The 19,039-nt window shown below is 52.7% G+C and overlaps 1 protein-coding gene across 1 annotated transcript; it reads left to right on the forward strand.

Annotated features, from left to right (window-relative positions):
- Positions 1 to 448: 448 nt before the first annotated feature.
- On the forward strand, positions 449 to 17,710 carry STRIP1 (striatin interacting protein 1). The gene is given in 23 exon segments (XM_033093609.1): positions 449 to 670; positions 3,115 to 3,184; positions 3,897 to 3,971; positions 4,345 to 4,479; positions 4,576 to 4,696; positions 5,482 to 5,550; positions 6,480 to 6,586; positions 6,696 to 6,823; positions 7,747 to 7,929; positions 8,245 to 8,462; positions 9,538 to 9,603; positions 9,728 to 9,791; positions 10,888 to 10,959; positions 11,402 to 11,476; positions 11,707 to 11,804; positions 13,053 to 13,179; positions 13,385 to 13,485; positions 14,183 to 14,249; positions 14,766 to 14,870; positions 15,494 to 15,530; positions 15,533 to 15,570; positions 15,572 to 15,698; positions 16,761 to 17,710. Coding segments are annotated over 23 exon segments (2,511 nt in total). The 5' UTR covers positions 449 to 490; the 3' UTR covers positions 17,009 to 17,710.
- Positions 17,711 to 19,039: the final 1,329 nt, after the last annotated feature.

Raw genomic sequence — 19,039 nt, forward strand, 5'->3', positions numbered from 1 at the left:
CCTGGAGCGTAAGAGACATTCCTTAAGTGTTTGTTGAGTGAATGATGAACGAATGTCACAGCTGTAACTGTTTTATCGATTAATTTGTTTAGCATATCTTCCCCATGTAAACATGAATTCTGTGAAGACAGGGAACGTGTCCATTTTGTTCACTATATCCCAAAATTTGAACAGGAGTGTAAAAGTGGCAAGTGCAAAGAAATATTAAAGGAAGGAGGGGGGCAACTAAAATGACTGAAGGAGCTAAGAGAGGATTCACAGATAAAACGACATCTAAGTTGGAACTGAAAAGGAGTAGAAACTAAAAAGACTGAGAAAGATAAGATTTCAAGCAGAGGGAATCTCGCGAGGTGTTGGGCAGTCAAGATGGCTTCCAGCACTTGCCGCCACACTTAATATGGCGACCAGGGAGCGTTCCTGGAAGAAATTACGCGAGAGTTGCATTACGGCTACTGTCCGCGAATTGAGCCGGGGGTGTGGAGCAGCCAAGATGGAGCCGGCAGCCGGTGTCCCCGGCCCGCTGATCATGAACAACAAGCAGCCCCAGCCGCCGCCACCTCCGCCGCCAGCAACCGCGCAGCCTCCACCCGGGACACCGCGGGCCGGCGGGGGCCTCTTGCCCGGGGGCAAAGCGCGGGAGTTCAACCGCAACCAGCGCAAAGACTCGGAGGTCAGGAGCTTCGGGGGGCGAGGCTAGTACCGGGCGGTGGCGGCGGCAGGGTCCCCGGCCCGGGGCCGCTCTCGGGTCCAGGATGGGTTTCCCAGAGGGTTCAACAGGGCCTGGCCGGGGAGTTGTCATTTTACAACGAAAGGAGCGAGGAGTAGGCTGCTACCCCCGGGGCCCGGGGTGAGATGCCGGAGACTCAGACCCGAGCTCCGCCGCCCGGGAGAACCTCCGGGAGCCAGTGACTGACGGCTGGTTTGTTCCTCCGGGGCGGGAGCTGTGGACGCGGCCTCGCGGCGCCAGTTGGGATGTAAAGTGTCCGTGGTCCGCTTGCGCTCCAGGTGGCCTGGCGGCCGACCCCTGATCCCTGCTGGTCTCCGGCCTCTGGTCCTGTGGGCTCCGCAGCGCGCGGTGGCCGCGTGTGTGGGCAGGGAAGAGAGTGACCATTGTTTGGGAGGTACTTGGTAGCTGGTCGGAGCTAATTATCACTAATGGTACTACGGCGCTAGAGGTTGTGAGAGTAGGAGGGGGGAACGTTCCCTGTTCAGTCTGACCGGAGCCAGTGCAGATCGGACAGTGCCTGGTGGTGGTTGGTGGACCCAAGCGCGCCCGATGCTGAACGGTTCAAGATCAGAAATACACATTTTAAGCGTGAGTTAGAGCTCAGCATTTCCTCCGCTCTTACTAGTGGGCTGTTCCAGAGACACCGAAGTCTGGAGCTGACTAGGCACCTCACCCCGAGTTAAAGAATTCCTCCCACTGCTTTCCAATTGTAGAATTCATGAATGAAGACACATCGTCGCAGCGTTTTAGGGCATCTTAATCAGCAGGTTCCCAGAGCACTTACTGTAAGATCTCCTTTACTCGAAACAACTCCCAGGCCGGTCAGTCAGGCACTTAATGAGAGGGAATTCCTCACTGTCCGGGCGTAATGTACCAGGTCATGCCAGCGTGATAATACTGTCTTTAGACATGAGAAATCAGTTCCTCTCAAGCTCTCGTTTTTTGTTGGCAAGTGCAAACCTTTGGTAGAACACGTCAAAACTTGGCAAGTCCAAAGTGGACCTACTTTGAGCTGGAAGTGAATTATTTGAAAAAGCAATGAAACCGACCTGTTAGGAGCCCTTGTATGGTGGGACGATGGGACATCAGGAATGACGACTTAATAATTTTTCAAGTGTGGAAGATTATGAAAGGGGCAGGGGGGGACCTGCCTCCATCATGAGAGGAGTTATAGTTTAAAAAGAGTTTTACATTTTCCGAAGTAGTCATGAATGGTCAAATAAATAACCTCTGATACATTTGAACTTCTCTTTCTACCCTTTCGTTTCTATGTAGACTCAACACATGGAAGGTCAGTCAGTGAGGACATTTAAGCTGAGAGACCCGTCTAAATTCGTTTTCTTAGAGATACTGATGCTGTGCTCAGCTCTTTCTGGAGTCATAGCTGAAATCATTGGGCTGGGATCCTCAGCAATGCCTGGAGGACAGGGAGGCTGACACTTGATAAGAGTCCACACTGTGCTGCATAATTTCGACTGGTCCTTAAAAACCTTCAAGATAGATTTTTTTGTCATCCCCAAGTCCATAAATGAAGAAACTGAAGCTCAGTACCTTGTGAAAGTATGCACTCTGTTGCCTCTGAGTAAGGAGTAGAGTTCTTCATGTCATTCAGTGTCTGTGGGTATGTTATTTCATTTTGTGGGTGATGTTTGTCTTCTCAAGCAGATTGTAATTAAGCCTGAGGCCTTCACATATTCCTTCACTTCTTCTCTCTTATCAGAACAAGGCTTCCAAGATGGTGTGTTCTCAATGATCACCTATCCCCAGCAGTAAAAAGATTCTCTGTGTCACAGTCTCTCCTGTGGGTGGGAAAGAAGCCATTCTGTTCAGCTGCGGCCTTCTCTGTCTGTCCATTCTCACTGAAATTTGAGAGAAGGGCAGGAAGGCTGAGGGTGTCAGCTCATTCTGTCCTGAGCTGTTGCCAGCTCACTAGCCAGAAAGAAGTAAGGCTTCCGGAATCTTAGCAGCATGTGGAATGCTCATTCACTGCACAGAATACATAGAAGCTTTGTGTTCATTCATCCAACAAATGTTTATTTGAGTATAGACCATTAATTCACTGATTCATGCCAAGTAGTGTGCTGGGCATTGTGAAATCATTGGTGAGCAAAATGGACAAAGTTCCCGCTCTCAAGGAACTTGCAGTTTCACAGAGGCAGACACTTAACAAATACACATGCCCGTATATAATTGCAAGTTACGATAAGTGCTCGGATGGAAAAGTGCAAGGTGTTCTGAGAGACCTGAACCAGAAGACAAAATATTGCGCTGAAACATCAGAAAAAATGAGGCAGTGGTGTTAGCAATAACAGTACCTGTAGAAACACGTGTTTCTTCCTTTGGGAAACACAGTGATGTTCGGCGTCACTCTCTCCTGTTCCCAACAGGGCTATTCTGAGTCACCAGACCTCGACTTTGAGTATGCTGACACCGACAAGTGGACTGCAGAGCTCTCGGGTAAAGGCACAGACCTTCATGTTGTCGGGGCTGCTGTTTTCCTTACTGGTCTTTAGTAAAATTAAGAGTGAATGTCATTTTGGATTTCATATTTTCCCCCCTCATTAGTTCTCGTAATGATCTAATAAAACCTGTTAATTACTGGATTCCAGCCTGTGTATCTCATCATTTTGGCTTGTCCTTTACTTGGATGAAGCATCTCATGTGCTCAGCTCAGCTGCCTGCGGCCGACCCAGTGTAGACAGTGGTGCTCCCTGACACTGCTGTGTCCTAGAGCCATGGGTCGTGAGGAATGCCAGCATGTGTGCACATCCGTCACTGCCACCAATGCTCATAGGTGACAGGTTAGCCTGAGCTGCTACTCTAGATTCCATAGCGCAGGTCTTCTTCCGGAGGTAGCAGTCACTTGAGAGACACATGTTCACGGCGGCAGTCAGCCTCTGGCGTGGCATGGTGGGATCAACGTGCATAGGCTGGAAGTGCCTGGACTTATGCGTAACTGGCGTTCTGGATAGCAGCTCCACGGGGAGTCAGCATTCTCTCCGTCGTGTCCATCAGCACTCAGGCCCCCTTAGTAATTAGAAAACAGTCCAGGAGTGACTGTGGCTCAGGGACAGAGTTCAGCCTAGAGGCAAGCGCTTTACTTTCTCTGCTACATGTGAAACCTGCTGTGGAATATGGACTGGGAACTGATAGACTTTGTTCTTGACAGAGCTTTACAGCTACACGGAAGGGCCAGAATTCCTGCTGAACAGAAAATGCTTTGAGGAAGACTTCCGGATCCATGGTGAGATGATTCTTTCCACTTCTTGGTTTCTTTCACCCCACATCACGAGCGTTGCAGGGTTTCTCTTAGTCATCTGAATGACCTGAGTCATCCTGGAGTAGCCTACGAATCCTGCTGAGCCAGGATTATCCCAGGCCAGATGTGACATTTAGGGTGGGCTTGCAAGTCCTCTGGTGGTGGCGTTTCAGAGTGTGAGTATTGGGGGGAAAAAGAAACTTTATGTGATTAAAATCGCACCAAACAGCAATGTTTCAGTCTGAAACTTCAAATTCATAGAGCAGCAGTGTGTGACCGTATCCCTTAACGTGGTGTTCGTTCCATTGTGAGGAGTTTTCTGGGCTCACGTGTAACTAAGTGGTCGCTTTCCCTGCAGTGACAGACAAGAAGTGGACTGAACTGGACACCAACCAGCACCGCACCCATGCCATGAGGCTGCTGGACGGCTTAGAAGTCACGGCCAGGGAGAAGCGACTCAAGGTGGCCCGGGCGATTCTCTACGTTGCCCAAGGTACTGAATGGACCCCCGTGGCCCCCTGGCACATCCTTCAGTGACGTAGTCCAGTCAGATGCAGGAGGGGCTCAGTGAGCGTGCCCTGTCTTGCAGGCACCTTTGGGGAGTGTAGCTCGGAGGCGGAGGTGCAGTCCTGGATGCGCTACAATGTCTTCCTGCTCCTGGAGGTGGGCACGTTCAATGCTTTGGTGGAGCTTCTGAACATGGAAATAGAGTGAGTTCTTCTGAGGGGCTTGAGAAGGGAGGGGAGGCAGGGGGCGCGGGGTAGGGGGACAGAGCTTAGAGAACTACCTGGTCCCAGGCTCCGTTCTGACCAGCCAGCTTGAATAACGGGAGTTGCTTACCCAAACCTTGATGACTAATGAGGGGTCCATGCCGCTCACTAACACCAGAGATTTCACCAGACGGTGCAGGTCTTGCCCAGGCCTGTGGCCCCCTTCAGAAGGAGGCCTCTCCTTTGAACTCTCTTTTGAACCTGCAGACTGCACTATGCTTGCACTGCAGTTCCCCTCAGCAGAGGCCAGGCAGCAGTCTGACACGTCAGACTCAGCCAAAGCCTGCTCTAGCCTCTGTCACCACTAGTCCTTTATTCAGTGGACAGGTCAGCTGCTGCCCATCTAGGGATAAACCATCAATAAAAAGAGCTGAGAACACTCACTGAGAGCGTGTATGTCCCAGGCATTGTTCTGAGTACATTACATGTACTAATTCATGTCAATGACACAAGTACTGTTATCATCCCCATTTTGCAGATGGGGAAATTGAGGCACAAAGAAGTTAAGTACTTACCCCCAGGGCACATAGCTAGTAAGTATTAGAGCCAGGATTCAGACCTTCGCAGTCTGGTCCGGGGACTGCGTCCTTACCCACTGGGTCCTGTGGCCTCTTGTGCAGTCTAAGCACATGTAGCGTTTCATTCCCCCTTGGGTAGCACTTGTGAGGGGAACCACTTCTCTTCCATCCTGGGGGAAGGCACTGACTCTCCAGTCTCTCCTGCAGCAACAGTGCCGCCTGCAGCAGTGCGGTGAGGAAGCCGGCCATCTCCCTGGCTGACAGCACAGATCTGAGGTGAGGCCGCAAGCGTGGGCTGCCTGAGTGTTGGCCAGAGAGTAAGATCGCGTAGGGAGGGTGGGGGGGCGGGTGGGCTCCGTGTGGGATTCGTTGGCCTCGTTGAGGGCTCTCCCTGTGGGGACTCTGGGTTGGGACTGTCAGAAGACATCCAGGGTGAAGCCACCCAGAATAGAGCCACCGTGAAGTGTGGCCTCCTGTCCACACGCTGCGGAGAACTTGGCAGTGTAGCGTTTTGTATTTGGATGAAACACACAGTGTGGCTCCTTGGGCTCCCACCTTCTCGTGCACAGCTTACCCCCAACTATGGAGGGTTAGTCCAGACAACTTGCTGATGCTTCGTGGCTGCGCAGGAAGTAATAGCAATTGCTCAGCAACAAGATCACCTTCCCATTTCTGTGAGGATGAGAATGTCTCTTTTTGTACATTTGGAGGTTTTCAGACTGGGTGTTAGTGGTGTTCCCCCCTGTAGTTAGAGTCCCTGGGCGTCACCCTGCTCGCCCCCAATTTCCACTCCACCGTGGTAAACACCTTCTTGTTCTCACTTCCACCCTGCTCTGCCTCGGTGGACCCGACCCCCACTTCCCCAGCTCACTCCCACCTCTGTGTGTTTCATTCCAGGAAGCTTGGGGCAGTAAATTGGCCCAGCCATTCTTGTTCATATTCATTCATTCAGCAACCATTTATTAAGCACCTGCTTTGAGTAAGCACTTTGTTAGACACTAGAGATACAAACCGAATCAGATCTGGTGCCACCCTTAGCCACATGGGGCAGAGGAGGAAGCGCCAAGAGGCGCTCTGCGCTTGCTCAGTGTTGCATCCCTCCCCCGTCAGCCGGCCTTTGTGCACAGGCTTTTCTCATGGTGGCTGCGAAGGCAGGAAGCCACCAGTGCTCCCTTGAGCCCGTCCCGCTCTGCTGTCGTCCTCAGGGTCCTGGTCAACATCATGTACCTGATTGTGGAGACCGTTCACCAGGAGTGTGAGGGTGACAAAGTCGAGTGGAGGAGGATGCGACAGACCTTCAGGGCCGAGCTGGGTAGGACCCTGGGGATCCTGCGTCCAGGCCCCTCTGGGAGCTGCAGCTGGCGGGCTTCGGGAAGGTCCTGTTCCTGCCTGTGGTCCTGATGTCTGTGTGTCGCCTCCAGGATCCCCGCTGTACAACAATGAGCCGTTTGCCATCATGCTGTTTGGGATGGTGACCAAGTTTTGCAGCGGCCATGCCCCTCACTTCCCCATGAAGAAGGTGCTCTTGCTGCTTTGGAAGACAGTATTGGTGAGCACTTCCTTAAAGCGGGCCTCAGGGGCTGGGGGCAGGGCAGCGGGAAGCTCGGACTCCTGTTCTCCCTGGGGCTTCCCCACGCTTCTTTCATAAGCCAGCTCTGTGGAGCCAGGGCTCAGTGGCTTAGGACCTCCTTGGAGTGGTCACCGCATTTTATCTGGGCCACACTTCCTCTTGGTTCCTCACGAAGTCCCACTGAAGCCAGAGAGGAAAGCTGAATTGCTCAGAAACAGTGAGACAAAGTGGCCTGAAATGGCTAAACACTGCTGGGGTTTTGGCTTCTAGCGGGCTGTTTAGCGGAAGCTTCTTTTTTATTTTTTATTTGAACATCTAACAATATATAGTTGACCATTGAATAACACGGGTTTGAACTGCACAGGTCCATTTATATGCAGATTTTAAAAATGTAAGTGGCCTCGCGCAGTTCAAACCATTGTTGCTCAAGGGTCAGCTGTATTTTCAGTCTGTGGTTTTGAATCCATACGTGAGGAGGGCTGATTTAAGTTACATATGGATTTGCAACTGCGCAGGGTGTCGGCGCTCCACTCCTCACACTGTTCCAGGGTCAGCTGGACTTGGACAGACTGGCGGGTACAGCTTTTGAAGCATATGAGTCTCTGACTTTTCTAGGATCTTGAAGGGTTAGGCTCTTCAGCCTGCCGTAGTTTGCTGAAGAGTCTGCTGTACAGAGAGAGCTTGATGTATCCGTGCAGCAGGCTCCGCCGGACTGTTTTCTCCTCTCCCTTCCTGATGTCACGGAGCTCTCCTGTGGGTGGATTTAGTCCCTTGTTCAGAAGTTGTGTGGGTGTCTGTAAAGACGTGGGTCGCAGTGTCATGGGTGCTCTTAAGCCTGACACCGTGATCAGGGACCTGCTTGTGACGTCTGACCCTGGCTCTGCACCCTGTGTGTGACGCAGTGCACGCTGGGAGGCTTTGAGGACCTGCAGAGCATGAAGGCCGAGAAGCGCGCCATCCTGGGTCTCCCCCCTCTGCCCGAGGACAGTATCAAAGTGATCCGCAACATGAGGGCTGCCTCTCCGCCAGCGTCTGCCTCGGACCTGATCGAGCAGCAGCAGAAAAGGGGCCGACGGGAGCACAAGGTTAGGGAGGCAGAGGTCCCTGTGACCTGAGGGTTCTCAGGGCACATACGTGCAGCGGCCTGGTCCCCGCACAAATGGGAATTGTCTCTAATTAGCGAGTCAGAAGGCAGGTCTCCAGGGCCTGGCTTATCGTGACTACTCAGGGGTGGCACTTTTGAGGGCCTACGGCAAGAAACGATTTGTCATTTGGGCCCCACCTTGACGTGATTGGCTCTCTACCTACCTCCTTTCCGCGTTCCAGCCTCTCTAGCTTCCCTGCCCTCTCCTGGTCCATCAGTTGGCTCTTTTGTCTGCTCGCCCCTCCCTCTGTGTCAGGCTCTGATAAAGCAGGACAACCTGGACGCCTTCAATGAGCGGGACCCCTACAAAGCCGATGACTCTCGGGAAGAGGAAGAGGAGAACGATGACGACAACAGTCTGGAGGGAGAGACCTTCCCCCTTGAGCGGGATGAGGTGATGCCTCCCCCACTACAGCACCCCCAGATCGACAGGCTTACCTGCCCAAAGGGTCTCCCATGGGCTCCCAAAGTCAGGTGAGTGTCAGACCTTTGGAGCACTCTTGGCTTCTGAAACCAGAGCCTTCACACCCACAGGCCTGGCCCCTGGCCTGAAGCACCACATGAGGTCCTCTGCGGGGCAAGCCGACCTTGGCTCTGGGATAAGGCGCCCTCAGTACGCTGTGCTCACCCGGGGGTCGCGGGCCCGGCCTTACTGACCTTGCACAAAGAGACCCTTCTGTGGCTCTTGAATCGGTAATAGGAGTTACCTCTTGTTAGACATGATGGTAGCAAAGGGGGATGGGAAAAATGAAAGCAAGGACATGGAAGTGATGCTGTCCCCACCCACCCTAGTGTTGTACATGGTTTTTAACAGAAAAGTTACAGATTAGGGAAGAGTTCTTTTAGACTCATAGTTAAGATTTTTGAGATACATGTGCCTGAGTCACTGGTTGGGAAGGTACTTGTGAGTGGGAGCTGTTTGAAAAGGCACCAACTTAAGAAATAGATGAACATGTGAAAGACTACGAGAGTCATTTTCTTGATCCAGATAAAGCCCCAGTTTTTAGTGATCCATGATGAGAATACAAAAGAGGTCGTCAAAAAATACAACATCAAAAAATTTCCTCACCTGTAAAATGGGAATAATAATGGTACCTTCTTCATAGTTGTGGTACGAATTAACCGAGTTACTAATGCCTGTCAGGTTGCATATGCTAAACATATGCTAATCGTTTCAGACAGGAAAATGTGACTCATGAAAAAAATCAGTAGCTTATAACTCTAATTGTTGTAAAAATTTTTAATATTTGAGAAGTTCTGTTGACTTATTAATATCTGACTAAATATGTTTTTAAGTTTGTTGTATCACCTTAATTTTATAAGTAAATTAGTTACACATGATATCTTTTCAGGGTTTTGATCCAACAACTTTATGAAGGACATTAAAATAGTCTGAAGATTTCAGTTCTTTTTTTTTTTTTTTCAAAAAAGAAAAACAATTTTGAGAGACTTTTCCTTCTGGCTTCACAGTTTCTGGATGTTCTGTATTTTATTAACCATGACACTTGCAGTAACGTTTAATAAAAACTTTGCTTTCTTTCTTTGGCAGAGAGAAAGACATTGAGATGTTCCTCGAGTCCAGCCGTAGCAAATTCATAGGTTATACTCTAGGCAGGTGAGTGTGATCTGAGTTCCTTTTGAAGAAAGGTAACAAGAAATTCACTCTCCTGGACTTCGGTGTTTGGGGACCCAGGTGAATTAATGGCTAGGCTTAACACAGGGCCTTCTTTATTCTCCAGTGACACGAACACAGTGGTGGGGCTGCCCAGGCCAATCCACGAAAGCATCAAGACTCTGAAACAGGTAGGTGGCTTTGGGTGAGCTTTTGGCCTAGTTTGGTCCCAAGTGAGGAAAGTGAGACCAACCCGTTGGCAGAGGCCGTTTCAGACTGTCGTCTGCCTGAAGGAACCTGGGGTGGAGGAACGGGTGGGCTATGGCAGTACCTTTAAACCAGTTCTTCATAAGTTTTCCTTATTTTAGCTGAGCTTTTATTGTGATTTACTGGTGGTTTATTGAAGGTTATGTTACCTGACAGTTGTTGGAGTTTTTAAGGGGCCCATGAAACAGTCTCCCCTTTTCCTTGCTCAAGGTCTAAGGCAATTGAGATAGAGGAGTTGTTAGGTGGAGATTGAAACACCAGCTTTATTGCTGATGAGAGTGATGGAGATGAGGCATGAGAACACAGGAACAACAGGTGTCCTAATCCCTTTCTTCAGAATTAGACTCACCCACCCAGACCCAGGCAGTGCTGGAACCTTGCTATGCCTGGTCGAGGAGCAGAAGAGAGCACAGGCTTTTCTCTTTTTTTTTTTTAAGCGAAAAGAGAAAGGGCGGGCGAAGGAAGTGCTGTTCCTCCTCCCACACTCACTCACCAGTTGGTGAGGGGAGGAGTGTGTGGGAAGGGCCAGAGAGAGACCAGCAGTGTTTGGCACGTGTATGTCCTTCCACATGGGAGGACACATCAAGAGTGGGGAAGAGGTGGCTCCCCTACCAGTGCATCTGGAGCATATATGTTTATGTTTTGGAAATACAGTTTTGAAGTTTGTAGTACTAAGTGGGCCCCGTGCTGCTTGCTTTTGAGTCCTGAGTACTTGATTCTGAGTACTTGGGTACTTAGTTCCGTTTCCTGTTGCTGTAGCTACCTGAAAGCCCCTTTCTCTCCCTTAATTGGCTTTTTCCTAATCTATCGTGTGCTTTTATGTTGGTTTTAAGAGACTTGTGCCCACGTAGAAAAATATCTGGGGGTTGGGATTTTAGTTAGGGATCTTTGCAGTGACTTAGCCCTCTTTGAGAGAGTGTGTTTGAAGAAAATTCCATGGGGTCTTTGCCAGCGTGTGGAGCGTTTGTCTAGAGAATGAGCGGTTTCCCCCAGTGCCTTCTTTCCCTTCTCTGTCCCCAGCACAAGTACACGTCGATTGCAGAGGTCCAGGCGCAGATGGAGGAGGAGTATCTCCGCTCTCCTCTCTCGGGGGTGAGTTGGAGGCTTCTTCAGCCCACAGGGTCCCCAGCTGTTCCCAGGCGCTATGCTGCCCCAGGCCCTGCCCTCCAAAAGCTCCCAGTCTTGCTCCCACTACAGGGGTGGCATATGTCTGGTGCAGGGGTTAAGAGCACAGACTCTGAGCCAATCACCTGCCTGTGAATCCTGACTCCACCACTTCGTAGGTGACAACTTAGGCAAATTACCGGATCTCTTTGTGCTTTAGTTTCCTCACCTGTAAAATGGGAATAATAATGGTACCTTCTTCATAGTTGTAAGAATTAACCGAGTTACTAATGCCTGTCAGGTTGCATTAGTCACCATTCAGTCTGCTATCATTATCGCCATTTAGCTCCAGATTCTCCCCAGCCAGCTAGCAAGCTGGCTCCGGAGACTGGTTGGGACTGGATTTGGATCTGTACCACTGTGTTCAAAGGGAGAAGAGGAAGTCGAGCAAGTCCCCGCAGAAACCCTCTACCAGGGCCTGCTCCCCAGCCTGCCTCAGTACATGGTGCGTGCTCAGCCCTCCTCAAGAGGGCTCGGGGTCTGGGATCCCTTCGGTGGCCAGCATGGGTCCCTGCCACGGGCACGCCCTCCCCACCCCCTGGCCGTGAGAGCATGCCCTGCCAGTGTCCTCCAGCCCCTCCTGCCGCCGGAGCCCCTCCGGAAGGACCACCTCTCAGGGCTTAGTCCCGCGCCTGGGCACTCATCCATGCTGGCTGAATGTCTCCTCCCCACCAGATCGCGCTGCTAAAGATCCTGCTGGCCGCAGCTCCCACCTCAAAAGCCAAAACAGACTCGATCAACATCCTAGCAGACGTCTTGCCTGAGGAGATGCCGTGAGTATCATCATTCCTGTGAACGGAGCAGGTCAGGCAGCAGAATAGAGGGGGAAAGGGAAGTGCTTTCCTTTCGGTCCCACCATTGGCTAGGTTGGTTTCTTTTTTGGCTCACATTCTCTGTAGGTTAAGTTGAGAGTATTCCTGGCTCAGAATTACTGGATTAAATATTTAGTTTCACTGGTTGGAGAGATGGCTTAGTCCAGTTGGCCTGGATTCTAGTGTACACTCTGCCACTGAGTGAATTGCGGAACGTCATTTCGCCTTCTGTGAAGTGAATCGGGCTGTGTTCGACATTCCCCAAAACCCTCCCTCGAAAGCTGTGTGATTGGGACATCCAGGACGCGTAGGTTCAGCTTCTGGACAATTTGCCGGCCAGCAGCTGAATGTGAGCTGGGCGTGGGTTCTTCCCTGTTCTCCAGTGAACTGGCATGGAGAGGGTATTTGTGAATGTCTCAGGGTGATGGTGAAACCCTTAGAGATTCTTCCTCCCTGGGACACTGAGCTCATCTATTTGATGTGAGAATACAGACCGAGATCTGTTCTGCTGTGAGAGGGAGCTGGCCTTGACCTGATCTCCCACCTGCCTGCCAAACCGCCCAGCTCTGAGCCCAGCTCCCGGTGGCTGGGCCTGGTGAGGGAGGACCAGGTATTAGCGTGGCTAATACCGTGGGTGGTGTCACGGAACACTGGGCCAGCATGATGGTCCTTGAATACAGGGTTCCAGAGTCAAATATTATATCTCCTGTTTTAAAGATTTAAAATGAGAAGTCCTGAATTAAGAAACTGATTTAAATGTCTAATCACTATGTTGTACACCTGAAAGTAATGTAATGTTGTATGTCAACTGTAATTGAAAAATAAATTTAAAAAGAAGATTTAATTCAGTGCTTCCTAAACTTACCTGACTCTGAAACCCTCTTCCCCCATAACCTGAGCCATCTCAGTACTGGTATTCTACAGCACACGCTCTGAGGCTCACACATTCATATGGTGGCAGAAGCTTCGGGGACACCTGGAAGAGGAGAAGTTAATTATTGGAGGCAAAGCAGGGAAATAGGCTAAAAATGTGTCTGGGGCATCACCAGGGAGAAATAATTGTGCTGAGCAGATTGCTCAGGAGGTGGGTGGAGGAGCCCTGGGCCTGGCCTCAGACACCTGTGGGCATCTGCTGAGGTGGAGCCTTTGCTCAGAGAAGAATCGGGAATCTGAGCACCTGCTGGCTCACCCAGGTAATTGTGTTTCCAGCACCACCGTGTTGCAGAGCATGAAGCTGGGGGTGGATGTGAACCGCCACAAAGAGGTCATTGTTAAGGCCATCTCTGCTGTCCTGCTGCTGCTGCTCAAGCACTTTAAGTTGAACCACGTCTACCAGGTACCTGCAGGGCCTTCCTTTGTGTCCCCTGGGCCAGGGCCGGAGGCAGTGCTGTCCCTCCCACCCTGAAGAGCAGAGGCCTTGGCCGTCAGCCCCCCGAGCTCCGCGTGAATGTTCCAAGACTTCCAACCCCAAGGCCTTGTAGCAATGGAGGAAAGAGGGTAAGGTCCCAAGGGGCGTGCTTATTTTTCCCTGTTGGTTTCAGTTTGAATACATGGCCCAGCACCTCGTGTTTGCCAACTGCATCCCTTTGATCCTAAAGTTCTTCAATCAAAACATCATGTCCTACATCACTGCCAAGAACAGGTGAAAAGGACTGGAGATCAGGAAGGGGTGGGTGTGGCCAGGTGGCAGGGCTCCTAGCTGGCCTCTCCCACTGAGCACCTTCGGCAGCTGCGAGCCAGAACTCTGCCAGGCATCTGGACGCCGAGATGATTGAGACACAGTCCCTGCCTGTACAGAACGCCCGCCAGTGTGTCGAATCTGTCTAGTCTAGTGACATGTGTCTCATCCTGGGCTCCAGTGCTGTCCTGCCTTCAGTGTCCTCCTGTGCTTTTCTTTTTGTTTTTCCTGAGGAGACCGGCCATGTGCACTGTCAAGCCCTGTCTGCTGACTCCTAAGCCCCTACCCCTCTCTCCTGGTGCCAGCTGTATGTCATAGTGCCTGCGTATCAGTGTGGTATGACACAGCGTGGCATTGTCTCCAGGAGGGGCTTGATATAAATTGTTTGCCTTCAGAAACCAACGCCCAGCCCCAGATTTCACTGCTGTGGGGAAAACAAGGGTCTCCACCCCTTACAAAACTACAAGTCCCCCTGGTCAGAGGGACCTTAACCCTGAGTCTGTGGATGTTTTGGAGCAGGTATTTCCTCAGCTGAGCAATGGGGAAACCAGGGTGGTGCAGACAAGTAAGAGAGGCAAGCCAGGAGCCAGCCTCGTCACAGCTGCTGTGCCAGACCCTGCCTTTGCTCATGGTGGGTGGCCGGCTTCTCTTGTCCCTGCAGCATCTCTGTCTTGGATTTCCCTCACTGTGTGGTGCATGAACTGCCAGAACTGACTGCCGAGAGTCTGGTGAGTGGCGGGGCTCTTCCCCAGCTGTCCCTTTGGCGTGAGGGTCGGTGGTAGAGAGCCTGCCGCCCCCCATATGGGGAGGGGTGTGTTCACAGGTGAGGTCACTGTTGCGTGCCTGGCTTTCAAAGCGCTCTAACTGCATAGAAGGGCCGGGGGACGGCCTTGCAGCATGTAAAGATATGGTTGTAGGGATGAGTTTTCTGGGAGCATAGTGTTCGCTGACCCAGGGCTCCCCTGGTCGAGCTGTTTCTCCCCACATTGGAGCTCTGTGGGGCCTGAGGTTATGGGGGCTGAGGCCACGGCCTCCAATATCCTGCAGGAAAATTCTAGGGAGACCCCCTTGCCCCTGCCCACTTCTGGGTTAGAGGTCCCCTGAGGCAGAGGAGAGGAGAGGGTTCCTGGTCCAGGCATGAAGAGAGAGACCCGCAGTTCTGAGACCCTACATGTGAGTGCCTTGGGACTGCTGAGCTCCCTGCCGCTGTGAGGATCGTGATGGTTCCTGGGTTTGCCCTGCAGGAAGCAGGTGACAGTAACCAGTTTTGCTGGAGGAACCTCTTTTCTTGTATCAATCTCCTTCGGATCTTGAACAAGCTGACCAAATGGAAGCATTCAAGAACAATGGTGAGTGAGTGCGGTAAACAGGCATGGGACGGGGGGCTCAGAGAAGAGTGCCACGCCCTGTACCACCTCCGTACCTGGGGCAGGGGTCTCCAGGTGGGCTTGCTGCTGCGGCTACATCCTTCTCTCCTAACTTTCCTGTAGCCACATCTTGCATATTAAGGGCTGATTCCTGGTTCCTTGACGAGTTGAACTGGACACTAGAAGAGGCTTAGTTATGCCCTGAAACAAATCCACACTTACGAAAGGAATTTCTCTCTATTCTCAATCTCCACTGGTACCATAACCAGGGTTCTGGGAGTGTCCTGTAACCCTGAGTCTGTGGATGCCTTTGGGGTGCAGAGGTCCGTGAACCCTCCGAAATCGTAGGTACACGCACATAGCAGTATTTCTGGTGAAGCAATTCATAGCTTTCTTCCTATTCCAGAATGATCCATAATTGGGGTGACTAACGATCCTGGTTTGTCTGGGACTCTCGGTTGTAGCAGTGGGGTCAGTCCCACGGCCTAGGAAACCCCTGAGTCTGGGGAAAACTGACGGTGGTTTACCCAGAAGGGGTGAGCCGCCGGGTGGTGGTGGGCACTTACTCCCGCCCTGCCCGTGGCCTGTGTGGTGCCCCCTCCCAGATGCTGGTGGTGTTCAAGTCGGCCCCCATCCTGAAGCGGGCCTGAAGGTGAAACAGGCCATGATGCAGCTCTACGTGCTTGAAGCTGCTCAAGGTGCAGACCAAGTACCTGGGGCGGCAGTGGCGGAAGAGCAACATGAAGACCATGTCTGCGATCTACCAGAAGGTGCGGCATCGGCTGAACGACGACTGGGCGTACGGCAACGGTGAGGCCGGCACGGGGCGGGGCGGGGCGGGGGGCGGGGCCGTGAGGCCGGCACGGGGCGGGGCGGGGGCGGGGCCGCTCCCCGCTGCCCTGAGCTGCCCTCTGAGCGGCGGGATGGCCGCTCTGGGGAGGACTTGGCGCCTGCTCAGCCCCGATCCCTCTGTCCCTGCCTCAGAGTCAGGTCCTTTTCCAGAAATCGTCACAAGACTCTCATCTTTTCTCTCCCTCCTGCAACGGCCTGGGTTCAGGCCGCTGAAATCCTCACAGCTCCTGTTGGCTTCCCTGCCTCCAGTTTCTTCCCCTCCATCAGTGCCTCAGACTCTGCCCCCCCCCCCCACCCCGTGATCATCGAAATGCAGATCTGGTGGTGGTTCCCCACTGAGTAAAAACCCTTCATGAGATTCTGATTCCCTCGGAATCAGAGCCAAGACGTGTCCTCTGCAGTGTGATCCAGCTGCTCTTGAGCCCAGGCCCCGCACACCCAGGGCTCGTGGGCCCCCAGAGCGCTCAGTCCCTGTGCATTGGCCGGGCTGGCCCCACTTCTGTTCCTTCTCCCAGCAGGGTGCTTCCCCATCCCCCTGACTGTTCTGGATCTGCATGTTTCCTTCCCCCTCTGAGCAGGCCTCGGCTTCCCCGGGCAGAGTGGGTTCTCGGCCTTCCCTGAGCCCATTGCACCACAGCCAAGTGACTGCGTCTGCACTCCCAGGGCCCTGCGAATTTGTCCCTGGTCCGGGAATTGAGAGAACGAGCTGAGGAGGGGATCTCCAGGTTCCTCCTCTGGTCTTTCAGGGAAGCGCTGTACCTGTACCCCTCGCCGGGCCCACATAGGCTGGAGGGTAACCTCTTTCTCCATAGATCTGGCTCTTCTCCTTTTACCTGACTTTCTTTTTGTATCTCACAGAGAAGCCCTGTCAGTCTTCCTGAGGTTGGGGCTTAGAGGTTTCCTGCCCCGGTTAGCAATCAGCATTCCAAGCCTGTGTGGGCCTGGCCCTGAGCTGCAGTGACCCCAGGGGGCGCCGCCACAGGGCTTGGCTCCTAACCGCATGTTCCTGCTTTGTCCCAGATCTTGATGCCCGGCCTTGGGACTTCCAGGCAGAGGAGTGTGCCCTCCGAGCCAACATCGAACGCTTCAATGCCCGGCGCTACGACCGCACCCACAGCAACCCCGACTTCCTGCCTGTGGACAACTGCCTGCAGAGTGTCCTGGGCCAGCGGGTGGACCTCCCGGAGGACTTTCAGATGAACTACGACCTCTGGTTGGAAAGGGAGGTCTTCTCCAAGCCCATTTCCTGGGAAGAGCTGCTTCAGTGAGGCTCCTGGGCAGGGGACTGAAGAGGAAGGAAGGGGTGATCTCCAGGGGCCGCAGGACCTGTCCTGGCTCGTCGCTGCAGTGCTCCCATCGCCCTCCAGGTGGCAGCACAGCCCCACTGTGCACTCCCCAGCCAGCTCTGAGTCAAGCTTTGGCCGCTCGTTGATCCCAGCATCCTGCTCAGGAGCAGTCATCTCTCTGCTTGGGATCCTCTCGTCCTTCACTCCTCTCCGCCCTCCTCTCTGGATATGGTGGTTGCAGCTCATTTCTCATTCAGCCCAAGGCTGGGAAACGCTGGGATGGGCTGGGAACCCATTGCATCTGAATTTCAAGGGTCACACTGACTCTACTTGAGACATGCAAATCCTTGCAGGTCAGCTTGCCAAGGGGGAGGGGTTAGGATTAGGGCCAGGGCCAGAAATTCAGAATCATGGTTTTGCTTTGGGGATTTCTGATGTCATTCCAGCTTCCAGCTAAGTATCATCCAGAAGAGTTGCAGAGGCTCCCTGCAACTGCCTCAGCACTTTGGTTTTGGACAGGGTCGGGGTGGGAAGAGAAGCTTCCTTAACCAGGGGTGCCATTTTCCCTCTTGGTTTGCAAGGGTCTGTAAATATATATATATAAATCTGTGTGGATTCTCTTGTGTCATGTTGGGGGTTTTTAACGTGTTTGTGTATTCTGTTTACATTAAAAAGAAGCAAAAAACCAATCCCCATTGTCTTGTCTACAGGAAATGTGGCCTCTGAATATCTCCTCCCGGTCAGGCACGAGGGTTTTCTTGCCAGCATTGCTAGGTGGCCCACCTTTCCCATCTGAGGGGGGACGGGGCGGGGGAGTAGGCACTAGCCAAAATATTCTCTCCTCGCATCAAGCTGAGGTTGCTCCAGCCCAGCTCCAGGGCTCTGGGTTGCTGGAGTGACACGTCGTCCTGCACCACGGGTTTGATGTACCTGCAGTAGGACCCCGGTGGTCGCTGGATCATACTCCTGGGCTGGCCTCAGCCAAACCAGTGCTGGGGAGGGAGGGAGGGGCGAGGTCAAAGAGGGGCCTGCGACTCTGGGCCCTCGCGGGGGCAGGGGGTTGGGACTGAGAAGAAACTTCCTTGCCCAGAGGCTAGGGCAGCAAACCATCAGGAGTTAGCTTCAGGGTGGAAAAGAGTGTCAGGGCCCAGGAGCCCCCAGGCCTGGGGGAGAAGCAAGGAAGCTTGTGGTAGGTGTGACTGTGAGGCCAGGCGCCCACACCTGGCCTCCAGGTCCCTGGTACGTCTGCCTCCTCCTCACTCAACCTTGAGGCTCTGCTTCTGAGCAGCTCAGCATTCTGATGCTTGGTAAAAGAAGTGTTTCCTTTTCAGAACCTCTTGAAGTTCCTTGTCCTACTGTAGGCCACGTGTATGGGTTTTACGTCTCCAAGAGTCTTAGAAAGGAAGCATATTCTGGGGCAATCTCCCCCGTGTGGGTTCTGTTCAGAGTCTGCCTGGCCTGGGCCCTGCTTAGTCCCGGTCCAGGCCCTGAGCTGGGCTTCTGGGACAGGCCTGGACGTGACAGCGTGGCGAGGAGCAGCAGGGGTGGGAGCCAGCAGTGCACTTCAGCAAGTCACACAGCCTCTGAGATGGGAAGTCCCTGCAACTGACTGGTGTTTGCCCCAGAGGAACGTGTACAGGACAGGAAATCTGATCCAGTTCTTGTGTGCATGATGGATTTTCTGCTGTTTCTTGCCAGGACCTCTAGGAAGTATGTCGCGTATCTTGAGGTTTCAGTTTGCATAAGATGGATTTTTACATTCTTACTCCACCAGGCAGGCTGGCCACTGAACCTGCCTGCCTGAGGCTTGTTCTCATTCCCCTTTTTTGATTTCCCCAATCTCTGATGATTCCCTTAACCAGAGGTGCCATTTTTCCTCTTACTTTGCCAAGGTCTGTAACTATACATAAATGTGTGTAAAAAAGAACACAGAATATTAAAGCTGCAAGGGCCGCAGAGCCTGGCCAGGGGATCCCCATGTCTGTAGGCCCACGGGCCAGTTGGGAGGGACAA

The sequence above is a fragment of the Rhinolophus ferrumequinum genome, chromosome 22 (assembly GCF_004115265.2).
Source record: "Rhinolophus ferrumequinum isolate MPI-CBG mRhiFer1 chromosome 22, mRhiFer1_v1.p, whole genome shotgun sequence".
NCBI lineage: Eukaryota > Metazoa > Chordata > Mammalia > Chiroptera > Rhinolophidae > Rhinolophus > Rhinolophus ferrumequinum.